Source organism: Hemiscyllium ocellatum, assembly GCF_020745735.1.
Source record: "Hemiscyllium ocellatum isolate sHemOce1 chromosome 27 unlocalized genomic scaffold, sHemOce1.pat.X.cur. SUPER_27_unloc_27, whole genome shotgun sequence".
Classification (NCBI taxonomy): domain Eukaryota; kingdom Metazoa; phylum Chordata; class Chondrichthyes; order Orectolobiformes; family Hemiscylliidae; genus Hemiscyllium; species Hemiscyllium ocellatum.
Genome location: NW_026867495.1, coordinates 176,530 through 198,695, shown reverse-complemented (window position 1 = coordinate 198,695; position 22,166 = coordinate 176,530). Strand labels below are relative to the sequence as shown.

The 22,166-nt window shown below is 46.2% G+C and overlaps 1 protein-coding gene across 1 annotated transcript; it reads right to left on the bottom strand.

The window, feature by feature from the left end:
• Positions 1-1,539: 1,539 nt before the first annotated feature.
• LOC132807915 (gastrula zinc finger protein XlCGF8.2DB-like) lies at positions 1,540-12,379 on the bottom strand. The gene is made up of 2 exons (XM_060821837.1): positions 12,279-12,379; positions 1,540-3,181 (listed from the first exon to the last, which is right to left on the bottom strand). Exon 2 carries the CDS (start codon positions 2,780-2,782, stop codon positions 1,859-1,861), a length of 924 nt encoding a protein of 307 aa, XP_060677820.1. The 5' UTR covers positions 2,783-3,181; positions 12,279-12,379; the 3' UTR covers positions 1,540-1,858.
• Positions 12,380-22,166: the final 9,787 nt, after the last annotated feature.

The window sequence follows — 22,166 nt, the reverse complement described above, 5'->3', positions numbered from 1 at the left end:
GAGAGAAGAGAGATTGACAAAAAGACATGTGGAGAGTGTGGTTCACGTGTGGAATGAACCTCCAGAGGAAGTGGTGGACATGGGCACAATTACAACATTTAAAAGACATTTGGATAAGTGCATGAGTAGGAAAGGTTTGGAGGGACAGGGAGAGGCTGAATAAGCTGGGGTTGTTTACCCTGGGGTCTCAGAGGCTGAGGGGTTGCCTTATCGAGGTCTAAAAAGCCATGAGGGGCACGGATAGGGTAAATAGTCAAGGTCTTTTCCCTGCGAGTCCAGGACTAGCGGGAATAGGTTTAAAGTGAAAGGAGAAACATTTTAAAAGGGACGCGAGGGGCAACTTTTTCATACAGAGGGTGGTGCATGGATGCAGTGAGCTGCCAAAGGAAGTAGTGGATGCTGGGACAATGTCAACATGCACAAGCCTTGGGTGACACGGTGGCTCAGTGGTTAGCATTGCTGCCTCACAGCACTAGGGTTCCCAGGTTCGATTCCAGCCTCTGGCAACTGCGTGTGGAGTTTGCACACTCTCCCCATCTCTGCGCGGGTTTCCTCCGACAGTCACAAAGATGTGCAGGTTCGGTGAATTGGCCATGCTAAGTTGCCTGTAGTGTTAGGGTGGGTTACTCTTCGGAGGGTCGGTGAGAACGTGTTGGGCCGAAGGGCCTGTTTCCAAGCTGCAGGGAATCTAATCGAAAAGCACCTGGATGGGTGTATGTACAGGAAGAGTTTAGAGGGATACAAGCCAAGTGCTGGCAAACGGGACTAGAGTAATTTCGGATATCTGGTCAGCATGAATGAGTTGGACCAAAGGATCGGTTTCCAGCACTTGGCCTACATCCCCCTCAACCATTCCTATTCATGTCCCCATCCAGATGCCAGTTAAAAGCTGTCATTGTACCAGCCTCCACCACTTCTTCTGGCAGCTCATTCCATACATGCATCACCCTCTGGATGAAAAGGTTGCCCTTTAGGTCCCATTTAAATCTTTCCCCTCTCACCATAAACCCTCTGGTTCTGGACTGTGCAACCTCCAGGGAGATTATTTACCCTATCCATACCCCTCATGATTTTATAAGCCCATATAAGGTCACCCCACAACCTCTGACACTCCAGCGAAAACAGCCCCAGTCTATTCAACCTCTCGGCAACATCCTGGTAAATCATTTCTGGTAGAGAAGTCAATGATTTGGGTTAATACCTGAAACACTGACTTCACTGCTGCTGCTGCCTGGCTTGCTGTGTTCTCCCAGCCTCCTGCTTGCCTACTCTGGATTCCAGCATCTGCAGTTTATTTTTGTCTCTAACGAATGGCAGAGCAGACTCGATGGGCTGAATGGCCTAACTTCTGCTCCAATGGCCTTGCAGGCTTAGGTTTGTGCAGATTGTTTCAGTGGGAATGCGCAGTCCCGGGCTCAATGAGCAGCAGCGTTCATAGAATCACAGAATCCCTACAGTGGGGACACAAGTCCTTCAGCCCAACAAGTTCAAACTGACCCTCTGAAGAGTAACCCACCCAGACCCATTTCCCTACCCTATTACTCGACATTTCCCCTGACTAATACACCACACCTACACATCCCTGAACACTGGGACAATTTAGCTTCGCCAATCCACCCTGCCTGCACACCTTTGGACTGTGGGAGGAAACCGGAACACCCAGAGGAAACCCACACAGGCACAGGAGGAGAATGTGCAAACTCCACACAGATAGTTGCCCCAATAGTGGAATCAAAGCCAGGTCCCTGGCACTGGGAGGCAATGCTACTCACCACTGAGCCACCGTGGGAGTGGGTGCTGTCCAGCAGAAAACAAAACAAGCCCACCAACTCTCCCACTGTCAGACTGGGCAGGAGGTTCAGTCCTGGGGGTGACCCACAGCAGCCTCACCGGCAGAATCCGATTGTTGGGAGCGCTGGTGCCCCCGCTGGTGCCTCTGCAAGTTGCAGGACTGGGTGAAGGCCTTCCCACACACAGGGCAGCTGAAGGGCCGCTTGCCGGTGTGAACCCGCTGGTGCTTCAGTAGGTCAGAGGAATTGCTGAAGGCCTTCCCGCACTCAGGACAAGTGAATGGCCTCTCCCCGGAGTGGACCCGCCGGTGGATCACCACGTGGGAGAAATTGCTGAAGGCCTTCCCACACTCGGGGCAACTGAAGGGCGTCTCCCTGGTATGGACCCACCGGTGGGTCAGCAGGTTGGAGGCATGTGTGAAGGCCTTCCCACACTCAGGACAGCTGAAAGGCCTCTCCCCTGTGTGGACCCGCCGGTGGGTCAGCAGGGCAGAGGAATCGCTGAACCCCTTCCCGCACTCTGGGCAGGCGAATGGTCTCTCCCTGGTGTGGACACTCTGGTGCCTCAGCAGGGAAAAGGCCTGGGTGAAGGCCTTCCCACACTTGGGGCAGCTGAAGGGCTTCTCCCCTGTGTGGACCCACTGGTGGGTCAGCAAGGCGGAGGAACTGCTGAACCCCTTCCCGCACTCTGGGCAGGCAAATGGTCTCTCCCCGGTGTGGACACGCTGGTGCTTCAGTAGGTCAGAGGAATTGCTGAAGGCCTTCCCGCACTCGGAGCAGCTGAAGGGCCTCTCCCCTGTGTGGACCCGTCTGTGCCTCAGCAGGGTGGAGGAACTGCTGAACCCCTTCCCACACTCAGGGCAGGAGAATGGCCTGACCCCAGTGTGACTGCGCCGATGAGCCTCCAGGACAGACGGGACATGGAAGCCTTTCCCACAGTCGCCACACTTCCAAGATTTCTCCACGGGGAGGGATTCCTCGGGTTTCTCCATGGCTGAAGCTTCAGCGGTACACAAACATGTGTACAGTCCCTCCCCACCGTGAATTCCTCTTTCCAGGCTGAATAACTGTTTTAGGTTCCACACTCAGTGCACTGTAACAGTAGGATCTCTCATTCCGTCCCACTGATGCTGAAAACGTACTGAAACAGGGACCAAAAAACTTTGCTCCTTCTCACAGAATCTTAGTCAAAACTCGTTACAGGCCCAATGGACTGAACGACTGTCAGACATTGACTTGAAATTGAGGACAGCAGACGCTTGGGAGTCCGAGTCGAAAAGTGTGGAAAAGCACAGCAGGTCAGGCAGCATCTGAGGAGCAGGAGAGTCGGTGTTTTGGGCATAAGCCCTTCATCTGTTGTTTTTTAAACTTCAGTTTTCATATCAAATACTCTGTAAAAAGAGATTACAAAAGTCATCATTGTCACTGAGAAGGTCTATAGCCTTAAAACTTGTCTTTAAACATTTAGACTCAATGTAATGCTGAATTATAGAACACATTTATTGCACTAGAAAATAGACAGACAGCAAGGCTCAGAAAAGGGGGGATCCGAAAGAATGCAAAAGATAGGGACACCTGGGCTTACCAAGTGATAACAGGATGCTGTAAGACAATTAAGAACGTTTGCCTTAGCATCAGTGAATCTGTATGAACAGGACACCAAGTGATAACATTCACAGCCATTCCCTTGTGAAATTAATGACCGTGTTTGATTCTGACCCTGAAACGAAACTCGGTACTATCAAAAGCTTTGTAATTAACGGTCAGTTGCTGTCAGTTATAATGGATTCTTATACCCCTTGCAAGCAGGGCAGTCCCAGAGAAAATAAATCTTTGCTGTTACAAAACCCTGACCTGAGAGTTCAAAAGGACACCATTTTAGTGCTGAGCCTGTTGAATCCAGTAGAAAATTAACTCTTAGTGCTTAGCTGCTATGGATTGACTTTAATTGCGCTTCGAGACTTTTTGGTGCTTTTGAGTAGCCAATTCTGGTTATGAAATGCAAACTCTGTGAAAGGAAATATTGATAAAGCTTTAACTTACTTGCTGTTTTTACAGACTTTACAGACTGCCCCACTATCAATTCTAACTAATCAGATCTTATGTCTTATTCGAATTTCAATCACAAACTTGAAAAGAAGGCATGTTCCATTCGAAGACGAATGAATCAGTTGAAATGAAACCTCACGGTAACATCTCAGCCTCAGGGACAGAATGATTTAGGGCTTAAAAAGCAGGAGTCTGCTCCCAGCTTAGAAATTATTCTCGGTCGGATATTGAAGAGATTCTTGCACAATGTGTCGGGAAACCATTTTATGATTGAACGTTTGCCCTCCTTACTAAGAAGCTGTTTTATAAAACAACTGTATCTGACATGTGAGCTGTGCGAGGTTATCTTGTGAACTCTCCAATTAGCTGAGACTGATACCTCTTTATGAGAGGAGGTTATCTCGCTCGCAGGCGCCTAACTCAGCTGTTTTTCCCACCTGACGAATGGCTTCGGGCCTGTAGGAGTGATTAGTCAAGCTTCACAGATCTGTCAATGAGCTTTTCTTCCTTATGAATTATTGTCTTTCACTGTTATCTGTCTAATTAAGAACATGCAATTCCTTTTTCAAACTTTTGTAGAAAGGAAGCCACTTTGTATCAATACATTGGAGTCGCCTGCTGGGCATCTGGACAGCTGGTAACCTACTCTCCTAGATTATTAGAACCTAGTTAGTTTAGCTTATAGGTATCAATGTTATGTTGTCACAGTGATGCTATTAGTGAATAAAGGAGATAACTAAAATTATACTAAACTGTCCATAACTAACAAGTTTTTATTCCAGACTTCCAAACAGTACGATTTCCGGGACGAACCAAGAGAGAGGCTTTACAGGTCTGAGTCCACAAGGGATTCCTTGGGCGGTCTCAAATCTTCACTTTCACATCAGTCCAGGGTAGAAATTCACAACAAGCAATTCTTTTTCTGCAGAACAATCTTTTCGTTTGTTATTCTACAAAATTGAAAGCACCATCCCACCCTCTCCCCAACCCCCCATCCATTCTCACTCCACTCTAATTTTCCTGAAGGGTGCTAATTCAGGATCTTACAGGGCCAAAAAAGTAAAAACATCTCTTTTGAATAACACTACCTGAAAGTTCACATCTTTCACAACATTGGGATACTGCTCAGTGTGAGCAGATCTGATTTTGGAAAGCAAAGAAAAACTGTCTAAATTCAGGATAAACCTGCAATACAGCGTCTTTAGAAACGACCAGACCCGGGGTCAAGGCATTGACACCAACACCAGAGAGAAACTCAACATACAGACGTGGCAAACCATCAGTCTTTAATCTTTCAGAATGGGTTGTAGGAATCATTAATATGTAAATCTCAGAACTTCTAACAAATCACCTTCTCGAGATAACTTAAGGTTTGTAACAAAAGGTGACACCTCAGCTCAGACAATGCATTAAAGGTACGAGGTCACAGTCAGTCTGTATCCCAATTTTGAATCTGACAGGTTCGGTTTCCAAAGTGAAATTTACAAACTATTATATGCATTCACTGCCTGCATTGACTGCCAGCATTTTGCGCATTTTTTGAACAAATCAAAGTTTTGCATTAGAAATTGGCTAGCTGAAAGACGACAGAGGGTGGTGGTTAATGGGAAATATTCATCCTGGAGTTCAGTTACTAGTGAGGTACCACAAGGATCTGTTTTGGGTCCACTGCTCTTCATCATTTTATAAATGACCTGGATGAGGGCATAGAAGGTGGGTTCGTAAATTCGCAGATGACACTAAAGGCGGTAGAGTTGTGCATACTGACTAAGGATGTTGGCAGTTACAGAGGGACATAGATAAGCTGCAGAGCTGGACTGAGAGGTTCAAAATGGAGTTTAATGTGGAAAAGTGTGAGGTGATTCACTTTGGAAAGAGCAACAGGAATGAGTGTACTGGGCTCATGGTCAGATTCTTGGTCGTGTAGATGAGCAGAGAGACCTCTGTTTCCAAGTACGTAGATCCTTGAAAGTTACCCAGGTTGATAGGGCTGTTAAGAAGGCATACAGTGTGTTAGCTTTTGTTGGTAGAGGGATTGAGTTTCAGAACCATGAAATCATGCTGCAGCTGTACAAAACTCTGGTGCGGCCAGATTTGGAGTATTGCGTACAGTTCTGGTCACCGCATTATAGAAAGGATGTGGAAGCTTTGGGAAAGGTTCAGAGGAGATTTACTAGGATGTTACCTGGTATGGAGGGAAGGTCTTAGGAGGAAAGGCTGACGGGCGTGCGGCTGTTTTCTTTAGGGAGAAGGTTGAAAGATGACTTAAGTGAGACAGAAGATAATCAGAGAGTTAGGCTGGACAGTGAAAGCCTTTTTCCTTGGATGGCAACGGCTAGCACGAGGGGATATAACTTTAAATTGAGGGGTGATAGATATAGGACAGATGGTCAGAGGTAGTTTCTTTACTCAGTAGTAGAGGTGTGGAACATACTGCCTCCAATAGTAGTAGACTCGCCAACTTTAAGGGCATTTAAATGGTCATTGGATAGGCATCTGAACGAGAATGGAATAGTGTTGGTTAGATGAGCTTCAGATTGGTTCCACAGGTCGATGCAATATTGAGGGCTGAAGGGTCTGCACTGCGCTGTAATGTTCTATGTGTGTAAAAATATAATTCTGCAAATACAAATTCACCCTTTACACTTATATGCATGCATGAGAGAAAGCAAATGTTGATGTCTATGCTGTTTGTCTCTATGTCTATTTTGATAACAAATGCTTTATTTCTGTAAATGTTGTTATAAATCAGAGTTGGGTACTAATAGTTAGATGTAAGGGAGAGAGAATTCCTCCAGTTTGGTACCATAAGAATCCGATCCATCTGAAACTGCTGATGTTTGGACTGTGGGAGGAAACCGGAGCACCCAGAGGTAACCTGCGCAGACAGAAGGGGGAGAACATACCAAAGTTCACACAGACAGTCACGAGAAGGTGGCATCAAATCGCTTCTAACAATTCTCCCACACCCGCAAAACCCTGAACACTGTGGGTAATTTAGCAGGGCCAATCCACCCTAACCTGGGCAAAGATAAAAATCACATGACACCTGTCCAACAGGTTTATTTGGAAGCACTAGCTTTTGGAGCGCTGCTCCTTCTTCAGGTGGTTGTGGAGTATAAGATCATAATACACGGAGTTTACAGCAAAACATTACAGAGTCATGCCACTGAAATGATACATTGAAGAACCCTGGATTGTAAAGTCTTTCATCTTTTAGAATGAGTTGCTGGTGTCATTAATATGTAAATCCCAGAACTTCTAATAAGACACCTACTCGAGATAACTTAAGGTTTTATTAGAAAAGATGACAACTCAACTCAGGCAATGCATTAAAGGTGTGAGGCCAGAGTCTGTCTGTATCCCAGTTTTTGAGTCAGACTGGTTCTATTTCCAAAGTGGAATTTATAAAATATTTCATGTATTGTCTGCCTGCAGATTGTGCATTTTTTGAGCAAAATGCACAATGTATCTGCAAATACAAATACACCCCATAGACGTGTGTGGGTGTGTGTGTGTTGCGTACATGAGAGAGAGAAAAAGTCTAGTTCCATACTGTATTGCATAACAGATGCTTTATTTCTGTTGATGTAAATATTGTTATAAATCATAGCTGGGTGCTAATACTTAGATGTAAGGGAGAGAGAATTCTTCAATTAGGGCACTATAAGAATCCTAGCAGACCCCTATTTCTAGTTTACTTGCCAATGAACAAACACAAACACCTATTTAATTCTAATTTTTCGCTTTTCTGTTATATTTTCTGGTAATATGATTCTGTGTCTGGATGGTTTACAGGCTGGGAGACTGTAGGTTGGACTTTGATTGAGTGAATGTTTTATTGTTCCAGAAGGTGTCAAAGGAGGTTAAAGCTTCAGCAGAAATGAAGCACAGCTGAGAACAGACAACAACTGTGTGGGAACAGGAAGATCAACCAAGGACAAAGAAACCAGAAATCCGAGCTGACACCAGACTACCCTGTGGTCAGTTGCTTTGATTAGCAGTGTCAACCCTCTACCTTTACCTAGCTTCGCATTCGACTTGAATGCCACATCTGCCCTCAATATTTAGGATCCAATCCTTGTCACCCTGAAGCTATGTCTCTGTAAGGAGTCTCAGATCATAATTATTCTCTTCAATGTGAGCAGTCAATTCATTCACTTTTGTTACGTTGCAGCGCTATTACGACACGGGTAACCCCCTCTGCTCAATTAAACCAGCAATATAGAGATGATTCACCCCATGCAGTAATCTGTAAAAGTTCGAGAGGCAAAGAACTATCCCAAAGGTAAATATTTAAAAGTAAACATTTAACAACTTTACTCTTTACGTCCAACAGAGAATTTTAAAACTCACAGAAATGCCCAGTTTTATAGTCCAAACATCGGATCATTTTATTGGTGTTAATATTATCAAAATACTTAATTCAAACTTGATTGGACTTTGGTATTTTGGGGCAAAATTTAAACTGATTGGCCAAATTTAAATTTGTTTGTGCCTCATGGCAACCCAGTTGCTCTATTTGTGTTGACCAAATATTACATTCTCATCTTGTTTAGAACACTTTGTTCTGCTCGATTTTTAAACTCTCTTCAAGGTACAGTACCTCTACACCTTCATAACAAGCACACAGTCAGACACTGACCTTTTAGTTTTATTGTTTGTAATCTTTTGAATCCAGTTTTAATTGCTGGTACGTTTATTCTCCTTGTTCCTTTCTATTGTTCTCTGATGTCCATTTTCCACATCACTACATTGCTTATCTACCTTGATTTGGATTGGCCTTACTAAATTGCCCATAGTGCCCAGGGATGTACAGGTTAGGTGGCTTAGCCAATGGGAAATGCTGGGTTATAGTTTCGTCTTAATAGAAGCAGGAGTAGGCCATTTGGCCTGTTAAGCTGCTTCACCATTTATTAAGATCGTGACTGATCTATCCATCATCTCACCTCTTCTTACTTGCATTATCCCGACTACCCTTGATTCCCTGAGGGGTAGGGGCGGGAGCAGGATGCTCTCTGGAGGGGTCAGAATGGACTTGATGGGCTGATTGGCCTGCTTCCACGCTGTAGGACTTCTATGATTTACCGCAGTTGTGTTTGCCTCAGATCACAGCTCCCAGAATCTCCCACCTTCTGCAAATCAAAAGACAAGTCCCCCCCGCCCCAGCCCTCTTGTATGTATGTATGTGATCTAAATGCTTAATCATTTCTAGTGAATACAGCCCACACCTCCTGCTGCTGCCAGTAACCTTTACAATGCTGATGAAATAATGCAATTCCTGCAGTACTGAAAACTGTAAGGCTTCTAACAATACCAGTTACTCATTCACCGCTCCTGATGGATAGCATTGGAAACAAAACATCGAAGGCTAACAGAAATGAGCAGTTTAACTCAAAATTCCACCTAGCCCTTCACTGGGCACCCCAATCAGCACACTGTCCTTACTGCTGGTAAGCCTTAAAGCACTTCACCCCCACAGTGCAATGAATTCCCACATTCCACCAAAATCCTAGAAGTACTCATGTACTCAGTTGCTGTCTCACCAATTAAATATTTCATTGTAACTTCTTCTGCTTCAGTAAAGGCAAAACATCTTTGAAAGCTGCTCTGAAAGTCCACTCTTCACAACAACACTTCTGCTTTCACGCAAGATGATTAAAGTCATACAGCACAGAAACACAGCCTTCAGTCCAACTCATCCTTGCTGACCAGATATCCGAAACTCATCTAATCCCATTTGCCAGCATTTGGCCTGTATCCCTCTAAATTCTTCTTATTCACATACAACGTTTAAAAGGCATCTGGATGGGTAATTGTAGCAGCCTCCCCACTTCCTCTGGCAGCTCATTCCAAACATGCACTACCCCGTGTGAAAAAGTTGTCCCTCAGGTCAGTTTTAGATCTTTCCCCTTTCACGTGAAACCTATGCCCTCTAGGTTTGGAGTCGCCTACCATGGGGAAAAGAGTTTGGTTGTCCAACCTATCCATACCCCTTATAAACTTCTTTAAGGCCACCCATCAGCCTCCAATGCTCCAGGGAAATTATCCCTGGCGTATTCAGCATCTTCCTATCGCTCAAACCCTCCAACTCTGCCTACATCTTTGTAAAGCTTTTCTGAACCCTTTTAAGTTTCACAACATTCTTCCAGAGGGCGGCAACTGGAATTGCACACAGTTTTCTAAAAGTGGCCTAACATGACCTCCCAACCCCTGTACTCAATGCTCTGACCAATAAAGGAAAGTGTACCAAATGCCTTCTTCATTATCCTGTCTCCCTGCAATTCCACTTTCAAGGAATTATGAACCTGCAAGGACACTTTGTTTAGCAACACTCTCCTTTAACTATGTAGGTCGTGCCCTGATTTGCCTTACAAAATGAAACTCCTCACATTTATCTAAATTAAACTCATTCTGCCACTCCTTGGCCCATCAGCCCATCCGATCAATTCTAATTTATATTGAACTTTGTTTCCTCTCTCATCCCCTAAAAGCTGAGAATCTCCATCCTACAATCACTTCCTCCATTCTGACTTTGCTGAACCTAATTCCTGCTGTAACTCATCCTGAAGGGTGTGGTTCATCCTGATTAACAGACTCTCACTCGGGGGAGGTGGAGATCAAATTGAAACAGACAGAATTCTGACTGGCCTGGACAGAGTTCAGGGGAAGATGTTCCTATTGGTAGGAGAGTCTAGGACCTGAGGGCACAGCATCAGAGTAAAAGGAATATCTTTTAGAACAAAGATAAGGTGAAACATTTTCAGCCGGTGAGTGGTGAATATGTGGAATTCATTGCTACAGAAGGCTGTGGAGGCCAGGTCACGGAGTAGATTTCAGATGTAGATAGATGGTTCTTGAGTATCAAGGGGATCGAGGGTTACAGAGAGAAAGTGGGAGAATGGGATTGAGAAACTGATCAGCCAGAACCTAATAGTGGAGCAGCCCTGATGGGCTGAGAGGCCTAATTTCTGCTCCTGTGTTTTATGGTCTCTTGCTGTCCTGGACTAGGAGTGTGCAAATTGGGAGCAGGAATAGGCCATTTAGCCTGTCAGGTTTGCACCAGCATTGAACAGATCATAAGTAGATATGATCTAAAGGGTATAAACAAGGACTGCAGATGCTGGAAACCAGAGTCTAGATTAGAGTGGTGCTGGAAAAGCACAGCAGGTCAGGCAGCTCCTCGGATGCTGCCTGACCTGCCATGAATATACCTACATTCAGGTTAATAGGCTGGAAATTTTTCCACTGGAGCAGAGGAGGATTATAAAATCGTGAGGGGTATAGATGAGGTGAATGGCCAAAATCCTTTCTCTAGGCTGGGAATTCAAGACTACGGAGCAAATTTTGAAAGAAAGAGAGGAGAAAGATTATAAAAGGACATGACGGTCTCCATTTATTCTGTCCCCAAGAGAGTGGTTTGTGTGTGGAATGAATTTCCAGACAAAGGGGTGGATGCAGATACAGTTAGAACATTTAAAAGACATTTGGATTAGTACATGAATGATGAAGTTGATTTTAAATAAATGTGAAGCACTGGATTTTGGAAAAGCAAATCAGAGCAGGACTTATACACTTTATGGTAAAGTCCTGGGGTGTGTTGCTGAACAGAGACCTTGGAGTGCAGGTTCATAGTTCCTTGAAGGTATGCTTTCCTTCATCGATTACAGCACTGAGTAAAGGAGTTGGGAGGTAGGTGAACCTCTAAGGGGAGCCTTTTCACACAATAGTGCATATATGAAATGACCAGCCAGAGGAAGTGGTGGAGACTGGTATAATTACAGAATTTAAAAAGGCATTAGGATTGGTCTATAATAGAAGGGATATGGGCCCGGGGCTGGCAAATAGACTACATTAGGATAACTGGTAGGCATGGACAAATTGAACCGAAGGGTCTGTTTCTGTGCTGTACATCTCTATGACTCCAATATAAAAGATTCAGAGGGATATAGGTTTAACACAGGCAGGTGGGTCCAGTTTAGTTTGAGAACATAGTCAGCGTGGATTAGTTGGACTGAAGGGTCTGTTTCTATAACTGATTTGTACTGGTCTTGCCTCCCCCATAACCATCACTTCTTTGTTGTTCGAAAATCAGATGAACTCAGCCTTGGATATATTCAGTTACTCCCAAACTGCAGGAAGGCGTCCCCACTTCTCAACTCAATTCTTCTTGCTAATATCCCACTTGCCTTGCTCACTATTGCTGCACTTGTCTGACAACTTGCACTGACTGGATTAGAAGGACGCAGAGACTCCTTTGTACATCCACACATCATTTCTGATGCAAGGCTCGAGCCTGAAATGTCAATTCTCCTGTATTTTCCATTGAAAAAAGACCTGGACTAACTTTCCCAGAGTCTCTCCCCTCCCTGGATTCACTCCGTTTCCCTTCAGTTCCTGAATGGAAAAGGGGTTGAGAAAAGAGCGTGCTGTACTCACAGATGTTGGAGAGAGGAAGGAAGTTGCAGTCTGGGGTGAAGCTCAATCTTCATTCAGAGAGAGAGGAACAGCAGCAGCAACTTCAGAAGTTCATGGTCCTACTTCCGCATCCAGACAATGGGTTTGCTGTGATCGGCAGGAGGACCAGTCTCCATCCGGTCCTCCAGAGCTTCTCATTGGTCCATCAAAACAAGATCACAGAGTGTTTCCGCCTTTTGCGTGAGTATGCGTAATGTTTTGCTGACACCGTGGAACATGCGCACTGGGTTGCTGACACCGAGTAGCATGCGCAGTACGGAGATGTTGGCATTACTGACAGATTTTCAAAGTTAAAATTCACACAATGCCAGGTTTTAGTCCAACAGGTTAATTTGGAATCACTAGTTTTCGAAGCGCTGCTTCTTCATCGGTTGGTTGTGGAGCAGAATCATAACACACAGACTTTATAGCAACAGGATTGCAGTGTCATGAGATGTAATATTAAACAACTTCAGCTGACCTCTACCATCTTTTAGAATGACCATGTTAGTTTTGATTCCTACATCTGTAAATCCCAGAACTTTTCAAAAGTTACGTTCTCAAGATAGCTTTTAACAATAGGTGTCATCTCAATCAGATAATGCATTGAAGGTGTTAAGTTAAAGTCTGTCTGTGTCCCAATGTTAGGTCAGACGGATTCTATTTCTATCGTGGTATTACAGAATCTTACGTTTATGCGTTTTTCTGCAAAATAAAATGCGATTCTGCAAGTACAAATTCAACCCACAAATTTGTGTGTGTGTGCGCGCAGGAGAAACCGAGTGATCATGTGTGTGTGAGAGAGTATAATGGGGTATAAGTCTGTGTGAGGGTGTATGTGAGTGAGTGAGTGAGTGAGAGAGAGAGAGAGTGTAGTGGCGTCACCTGTAGTGTGACATGAACCTACAGTCCTGGTTGAGGCCACCTCCATGGATTTTGAACTTGGCTATCAGTCTCTGCTCAGCCACTTTCCTTTTTTGCCTATCCTGAAGTCTACCTTGAAGGATGGTCACCCGAAGGTCCAAGGTTCAACTGGGAGGGAACACTCCTAGCTGGTGATTGTTGTGCAGTGTCCGTTCATTTGTTGCTGTAGCCTCTGCTCGGTCTCACCAATATACCAAGACTCAGGGCATTGTTGCCTGCAACGTATGAGGTAAACAATGCTGGCTGAGTCACATGAGTACCTGCTGCACTCATGGTGGGTGGTGTCCCCATGTGTAATGGTGGTAAGCGTGTCAACACTCTGATACGTCTTTCATCATCTGCCGTGACAGAGTTGTATCGTGTTGTCCTGAAGGCTAGGTGATTTTCTGCGAACAATTATCTGTGTAAAGTTTAGTGGTTGTTTGAAGGCGAGAAGTGGAGTCATGGGGAAGGTCTTGGCGAGGTGCTCATCCTCATCAATAATGTGTTGCAGGCTGCGAAGAATGTGGCGTAGTGTTTCGGCTCCTGAGAAGTACTGGACAACAAAGGGTACCATTTTGGTTGCAGCTCATGTCTGTCTCCTAAAGGAAGTCATTACAGTTTCTTGCTGTGACACATTGGAACTGGCAGTTGATGAGTTGAGCATTGTACCCCGTTCTAATGAGAGCACGTTTGTGTACTTCAAAGTGTCTGTCATGTTCCTCCTCACCTGAACAGATCCTGTTTATGTGAAGGGCTTGTCCAGAGGGAATGGCTGTTTTAATATGTTTCACTAGAGAAGTGTAGCACTGTCAGGTTATCCGTGGGTTTGCGGTGTAGAGAAGTGCTGAGATATCCATCCTTGATAGAGCTGCATGTGTTCAAAAATGAGACAGATACTAAATAGTGTGACGAGTGTGATGGTGGGATGAAACTTGTTAATACCACAGGATCGTTGTTTCAGTGACTCCTCACCTTGGGTCCAGAGGAAGAAATGTCATTCATATATCTAGTGTATATTGTTGGTTGGAGGTCCTGTGCAGAAAAAAAGCCTTGTTCGAAACTGTGCATGAAGCGTTGGCATACTGGGGTGCAAATTTGGTCCCCATGGCTGTTCCATGTGTCTGGATGAAGAACTGGTTGTTAAAGGTGAAAATGTTGTGGTTGAGAATGAAGCGGATGAGTTGTAGGACAGTGCTCAGAGATTGGCAGTTGTTGGTATTGAGTACTGAGGCTGTTACCGTGATGCCATGATCGTGAGGAATGCTGGTGTAGAATACTGACATGTTCACGGATTCAACTCGTCTGTGGATGCTGAGCTTCTGGAAGGATTGGATCAGAAGTCTTGATGAATGCTGTCAGTTCACGGTTGTGCTCTTTGGTCAGATCTTCTGGTAGTTGCCTGTCGTGTTCCTGTTCAGTTGTTTGTACACTTCCTTGCAGAACTGAAAATGTGTTGCTGGAAAAGCGCAGCAGGTCAGGCAGCATCCAAAGAGCAGGGGAATCGACATTTCTGGCATGAGCCCTTCTTCAGGAATGAGGAAAGTGTGTCCAGCAGGTTAAGATAAAAGGTAGGGAGGAGGGACTTGCGGGAGGGGCATTGGAAATGCGATAGGTGGAAGGAGGTCAAGGTGAGGGTGATAGGCCGGAGAGGGGGTGGGGACGGAGATGTCAGGAAGAAGATTGCAGGTTAGGAAGGCGGTGCCGAATTTGAGGGATTTGACTGAGACAAGGTGAGGGGAGGGGAAATGAGGAAACTGGAGAAATCTAGGTTCATCCGTTGTGGTTGGAGGGTTCCTAGGCGAAAGATGAGGTGCTCTTCTTCCAGCCGTCGTGTTGCTATGGTCTGACGATGGAGCCCCAGGACCTGCATGTCCTTGGTGGAGTGGGAGGAGGAGTGGAAGTGTTGAGCCACGGGTGGTTGGGTTGGTTAGTCCGGGTGTAGGTTGGTGGGGTGGTAGGTGAGGACCAGTGGGGTTCTGCCCTGGTGGCGATTGGAGGGGCGGGGCTCAAGGGCGGAGGAGCGGGAAGTGGAGGAGATGCAGTGGAGGGCATCATCGATCACGTCTGGGGGGAAATTGCGGTCTTTGAAGAAGGTGGCCATTTGGGTTTTACTGTATTGGAACTGGTCCTCCTGGGAGCAGATGCGGCGGAGACGAAGAAATTAGGAGTATGGGATGGCGTTTTAAAAAGACATGAGGGGCACCTTTTTATTTTAAGACAGAGAATAGTTCTCATGTGGTATCAATGTCCAGAGGAGGTGGTGGATGCAGGTACAGTTACAGTGTTTAAAAGACATTTGGATAAGTACATAGAGTCATAGAGATGTACAGTATGGAAACAGACCCTTCGGTCCAACCCGTGCCTGCTGACCAGATATCCCAACCCAATCTAGTCCCACCTGCCAGCACCCGGCCAATATCCCTCCAAACCCTTCCTATTCATATACCCATCCAAATGCCTCTTAAATGTTGCAATTGTAATAGGAAAGGTTCAGAGAGTCTGGACCAAACACTGGCAGGTGGGACTAGTTTAGTTTCAGAACACAGTCAGCATGGACTAGTTGGACTTAATGGTCTGTTTCTGTCCTGTATGACCCTGTAACTGTTCTATACTGGTCTTAAAACCAGTTTCTCACCTTCCCCAATACCCATCCACTTTGTTCTTCAAAGTCAAATGAACTCAGCGTTGAATACATTCAATGACTGATCTAACTGCAGGAAGACATCGCCACTTGTGAACCCAACTTCTCTTGCTAATATATCACTGGCCTTGCTGATTGCTTGCTGCTCCTGTCTGACAACAGACAGTGACTGGTGTAGAAGGACGCTGAGGCCCCTCTGTCCATCCACACATCATTCCTGATGAAGGGCTCGTGCCCAAAACATTGACTCTCCTCCTCCTCAGTTGCTGACTGACCTCCTGTGCTTTTCCAGCGCCACACTTTTCAACTCTGATCTCCATCATCTCACTTTCGCCACATCTCAACAAATCACCATTTAAACAATGCGCCTCTTCTCTGCGTTTTTTAATATCAAAAGCTTTAGATTGTGTCAATTCATTTGCCATGTGTTTGCAAATTGAGACACAGACCTGGATCAACTTTTCCAGAGTCTGTCCCCTCCCCCACGCCTCAATTCACTCTTTCCTTTCAGTTGCTGCATGTAAACAATTGAACCCCAGAATGAAACAAAAAATGGAAAAATTGGTCATAAACAGACTGTTGTACTTACAAAAGTGAGACAGAGGAAGGAAGTTACAGTCTGGGGTAAAGTTCCCAGAGGAAGGAGGAGCAGCAGCTTCAGAGCTCACGGTCCAATCGCCACATTTCGACAATGGCCGGCTCTGATTGGCAGGAGGACCAGTCTCTTTCCGGTCCTCCAAGGTTCTTCATTGGTGAATGGAAAGGAGCTGACGCACAGTTTCTGCGGGCACCAAGGAATGTGCGCAGTGCTTTGCTGACACCGCGGAGCATGCTCAGTATGCAGGAAGTTGTTACAGATTTTAAAGTTAAAAATCACAAAACACCTGGTTAGAGTCCAACAGACTGATTTGGAAGCACTAGCTTTCAGAGCGCTGCTCCTTCACCGGGTGATTGTGGAGTGTAAGATCGTAAGACACAGAATTTATGATCTTATACTCCACCACCGCCTGATGAAGGAGCGGCGCTCCGAAAGCTAGTGCTTCCAAACAAGCCGATTGGACTGTAACCTGCTGTTGTGTGATTTTTAACTTGGTACACCCCAGTCCATCACGGGCACCTCCACATCATGACAAATTTTAAGTGTCCAACTGCGAATACGAGAGAAAAATACCAAAGCAATTTTTTGTCGAAATGTTTTTCCCCTGTGCCTTGACATGTTATTCCTTTTGCATTTTGTCTGGCTGCTCAATGTTTCTGTCCATTCCCCAGGGTAGAGGTATTCCAAAACTACAGGGTATAGGTTTAGGGTGAGGGGAAAAGATTTTAAAAGATTTAAAAGACTAAGAATATAACATACATCCCTTACAGTGCGAAGGTGAGGACTGCAGATGCTGGAGATTAGGGTCGAGACTGTGTGCTGGAAAAGCACAGCAGGTCAGGCAGCATCTGAGGAGCAGGATATTCGATGTTTTGGGCAAAAACTTCATCAGAAAATAGCCATGGGGAACTGGCTTAATCGAGTGGGTCTGGGTGGGATGCTGTTGGGAAGGTCGATGTGATGGCCTGCAGGGATGATATGCCTTAGCCATGCTTATATTGAAAAAGGATTGCCTTAAATCTGCTATGGGACGAGTGGGTTCCAGTTCGTGGGACACTGACACCAGTCCTGGGAAAGGTGGGATTTGTGCTGTCTCTCGCTTCACATTCTGCCCCTTGTCCATTTTCTCCCCACCCACTGCCCCCTGCCCTTTCTCCCCGTTTCACACTGCACCCCGATTCTCTCCCCAACCCTCTGAACCCCGGTCATTCTCTACTCCCCAACCTCTGCCCCTCTCCATTTCTCTCCCTTCTCCACCACCACCAGTGCCCCCGCCCATCCTTTCTCGTGCCTCAGCCCTCTTTGGTCTAGTGGCCGAGCAGAGGCTGATAGCCAAGTTTAGAACACATGAGGATGGCCTCAGCCGAGACACTGGGTTCATTTCACACTACAGGAGACCCACCTACACAATACACTCACACACACAAGCACACTCTCTTACATACTCACACGCTCATGCAGACCCTCTCTGATAGACCTGCTCTCTCTCAGATACGCAGTAATACATCCCCACACTCAAACTCACGCACACACCATCTCACATGCTTATATTCCATCACACACACACACACACACACACACATCATATCCAGCATGCACACGCAAACTCACCCACTCTCTCTCATGCATGCACTCACATATAGAAGTCTTTGGGGTGAATCTGCGTTTGCAGGATTACATATTTGGAAATAGAACCAGTCTCACTCAAGATAAGAATGCAGACAGACCCTACCCTCACAGCTTTCATGCATTGTCTGACCTGAGGTGTCACCACCTTTTATTGAACCTTAGGTTACCTGGAGAATGTGACTTTTAAAAAGTTCTGGGGTTTACAGATGAATGAATCGAAATCTACAACCCGTTTTAAAAGATGAAAGACTCAACAGCAATCTAGGTTTCTTCAATATATCATTTATGTTGCATAACACTATAATCTTTTATTCTATATTCTGTGTCTTATGATCCTCCTCCACAGAACCACAGGTCCAAGGAGATCTGTCCCAACTTTCCAATCTACCTTCATTGTTGACACTCCTCAGGCACGGCACCATTCACGTCAACCTGTTCATACCCTGAGACCAACGAGCTACATGCCATGGGCGCAGCCAGCTCCAGAAGCAGCTGAGACTTGCTCAGTATGAAATACATTGTACATTGCTCCCAGAATTTCAAGCAGCAACGAGTTTCAAGAACATCTGCTTTTCAATCTGTCTCCCTGTTCCCAGGACACTGCTGTTTGTCCCGTCCCCAGGGACCGGGCTCTCTCCACTAGCGGATAATTGATCCATTTTGTTTCTACTTGCAAGCTGTGCTGGTGGAAGGCAGAGCCCATTCGCTCTTCTGCTCCCTCTCACTATCACATGGGGTAGGAGACGTCATTGACACGAATGCATCAAATGACAACTTTGAACTTGTTCCAAAGGTCTGTTATGGGAGAAATGGAAAGGTGATGTGCTATCGGGACAGACAGAAATGGACACCGGAGAGTCTTCCCTCAGGTAAATTGATACGAGTGCCTTCTTGCGCAGCCTGTTTGGTGTTCAGAATTTGCCTTGACACAGCAATCCTGCAGAAAGTATTTTGTTACACGGGCGTCTGTTACTTTACCGCAGGAAATGGACAAAAACAGCAAGTCATGTGTTTCAACTTCACCAGTTCATTACCATCCTGAGAGAAGAGGTTTCACATGAGGTCAGAACACACCGACAGAAGAGCACGAAACAACTCAGAGCTCCACAAGGGAGCCAGCGCAACAGTGGAAATCTGACCCGAACCACTCTCTGCACGAAAACGTCCTTTATAATGTCATTTTATCTTCCTTTTTCTCGGTCCCACATGACTTGGAAAACTTCGGTTCTCTGAGGAAAGCTGACCCAATTTTGCAAACTACCTTCATTGCTGACATTCCTCAAACACCGCACAGCTCACGTCAACCTGTTCAACACTATCTCCAACCATTTCACTTCCGTGTTTTCAGCCTCGTTCGTACTCCAGACAGCCCAACCTCGTTTCATCAAGGTGCTTTTTGAGAGCCCCAAGTGTCCCAGATGAAGAGAATCCGAGTGAAACCTTCACTCACTGAGAGTCATCCCCACGACCCTGAGCTGAGGGCCTGCAGGCAATCCAACACGGAAGGGAAGGTTAAAACTCGTCTCTGACACCCGAGCGGCCAGTGACAAGCATTACCCTCCTCACCATAGGATACAGAGAACAGGAGAAGACCACGCAGATCTCCACAAGTGTATCAACTCGACTGTGCACATTGGATCAGTATATCACTGTGAAATATTTATGCCCCAAGCTTTTTTCGGAAGCAGATGAGAAGGCGAGGTGCAGAACAGAGCGCTTTTATACGGGAAAGCTGCTAAAGACGACATTGAGTGAATAGGAGAGAATGGGTTATGGTCCCAACACACACCCGTTGTGCCAGGGGTTACACTTCGGGTCCACTCTTCCTTCAATCGCAACACCCCACACCCACCTCCCATTGTGCCAAGTCACTTTCGCCTGCAACCGCCGAATGTGTAACACCTGCCCATTTACCTGCCCCCTCCAGAATATCCAAGGGCTCAAACATACCTGCCAGGTGAAGCAGCACTTTTGCCACAACCTAGTCCACTGCATTCACTGCTCGCAGTGTCGTTTCCCCAATGTAGCATGAAGCATAAACTAGGTGACTGCTTCGCAGAACATCCCGGTTCTGCCCGGAGGAAAAAGGCCCTGACCTGGCGGTTGTCTGCCACTTTAACACATCACCCTGTTCCCTGGCCAACATCTCTGTCTCAGGCTTGCAGCAGTGTTCTAGCTCCAGATGAAAGAACAACACCTCATTTTCCACTTGGAGACCTTCCAGCCCTCCGGTCTTCAATATCGAGTTCCAGAACTTTAGGGCTTGAACTCCCCCATGTCCTTGACCCCTACCACACAAACGACTCCTTGTTATCACCTCGTCTGCTATGACACACTACGTATTGTTAGCCACTAACAGTCTCCATGAACAGTTATTCGCCCTCTCACGCGGATCGTTATTCACTCCTACGTCCTTCCTATTGTTCTCTCCCTGTGCTGGCGGCAAACACAGCAATGTACATTGGAGACTCTGAGCCAGCTGAAACTTGCTCAGTGTGAAGTACATTCCACATTGCTCCAAGAATTGCAAGCAGCAAAGCGTTTCCAGAAAATCTGCTTGCCATTCTGTCCCCGAGGCGCTGATGTTTGTCTCATCCCCAGGAACTGGACTATCTCCACTGGTAGATAATTAAACCAGTTTATTTCTACTTGCACGTTGTTCTGGGAGGAGGGGGGGGGGGGGGATTTGGGGTTGGTGGAGGGTAGAGTCCATTCGCTCTTCTGCTCTCTCTCTCTCTCTCTCTTTCTCCCTCTCTCCCTGAAACCCTTGGGGTGAGAGGTGTCAGTTATACTAACGCGGGGAACATGAACAACTTTGATTGTGAACTTTCTCCAAAGGTCTGTTATCGGAGAGATAGAAAGATGCTGTGCTGGCAGGACAGAAAGAAATGGACACCGAGGACTCTTCGCCCAGGTAAATTCACATTGTTGTGCATCCTTGTTGGTGTTCAGAAATCGTCTTCACGCAGCAATCTTACGGAAAGTCTATTGCAAAGTGGGCATCGCTTTCTTTGTTGCTACCGCGCAGCAGTTAACATCTGAGCCCCAAGTGTCGCAGATGAAGAGAATCCGAGTGAAACCTTCACTCACTGAGAGTCCTCCCCACGGCCCTGAGCTGAGGGACTGCAGGCAGTCCAACACGGAAGGGACAGTTAAAAATGAACCAGTTTTGCTCCCTCAGCCTCTCTGTCCCAGAGACAGGCAGTGGGACGGCATAAACACGTAGCACCATTCTCGAGTAGACACAAGCCGTTCAGCCCATCGAGTCCACGGCGACTGCCTGTCTCTCTCTCTCTGAGGTTACTCACAATCGGTGGGATCCGTCCGAATCGTTGGGGAACTGTGTCTGAGTCGTGATGAGGTATTTGACATGCTTGTCATTCACGTCTGAACCAGGGTGGCGAATCACTGCAGGGAATGGACGAAAACGCAAGGCATTTGTTTCAACTTGACCAGCTGATTGGCATCGCAGAGAACTGGTTTTGCGATTCAGTTCAGAGAAAACTGCTGAAGAACAGAATGCCACTGAGACTTCTAAAACCATGCCCCTTGAATGGAGTGGAGTTGGCGAGTGCACGGATATGCTACATGCCATTCAGAAGAGAGCGCCGATCCAAAGGAAAGCAGCTCGAGGTAGCATTGAACAATAGTAGAGGACGGTTTCGATCCAACGACCACGCTCCCGCTGCGCCACTCTGCTTGTGTGACCGCTGCCCACAGAGCACTTCAGGTTTTCATCTGGCACGCGGCATGCACGTTCGAGACTGATGTCAAAGACCTCCGCTGTTGTCGTGTAAAATGCTGTTTCGCAGACGTATGGAGGCTGTGTAAATAGAAACGTTTTTACTAAATTCCCACATTCTGTTGGTCGAACTGTGATTTCACACTGAATCACAGCATGTGTCGCAGCGCAGACGGAGGCCATGCGGCCCACCTTCGCTCTGCTGGTTCTACACTTAAGTCAACGTGTGTCTCAATTCGTTTCATTCTCTCGCCTTCCCAGCGTAAATCTGCACATCTGACAAGAAACAGAGCCATCACTAACAGTTTGCTTTTGAACTGGAGAAGGTTTCTCGTGAAATTAGCTTGAGGCTCG

Coding starts and splice junctions, on each gene's coding strand:
- LOC132807915 (XM_060821837.1), bottom strand. CDS start 2,782: ATGGAGAAACCCGAGGAATCCCTCCCCGTGGAGAAATCTTGGAAGTGT.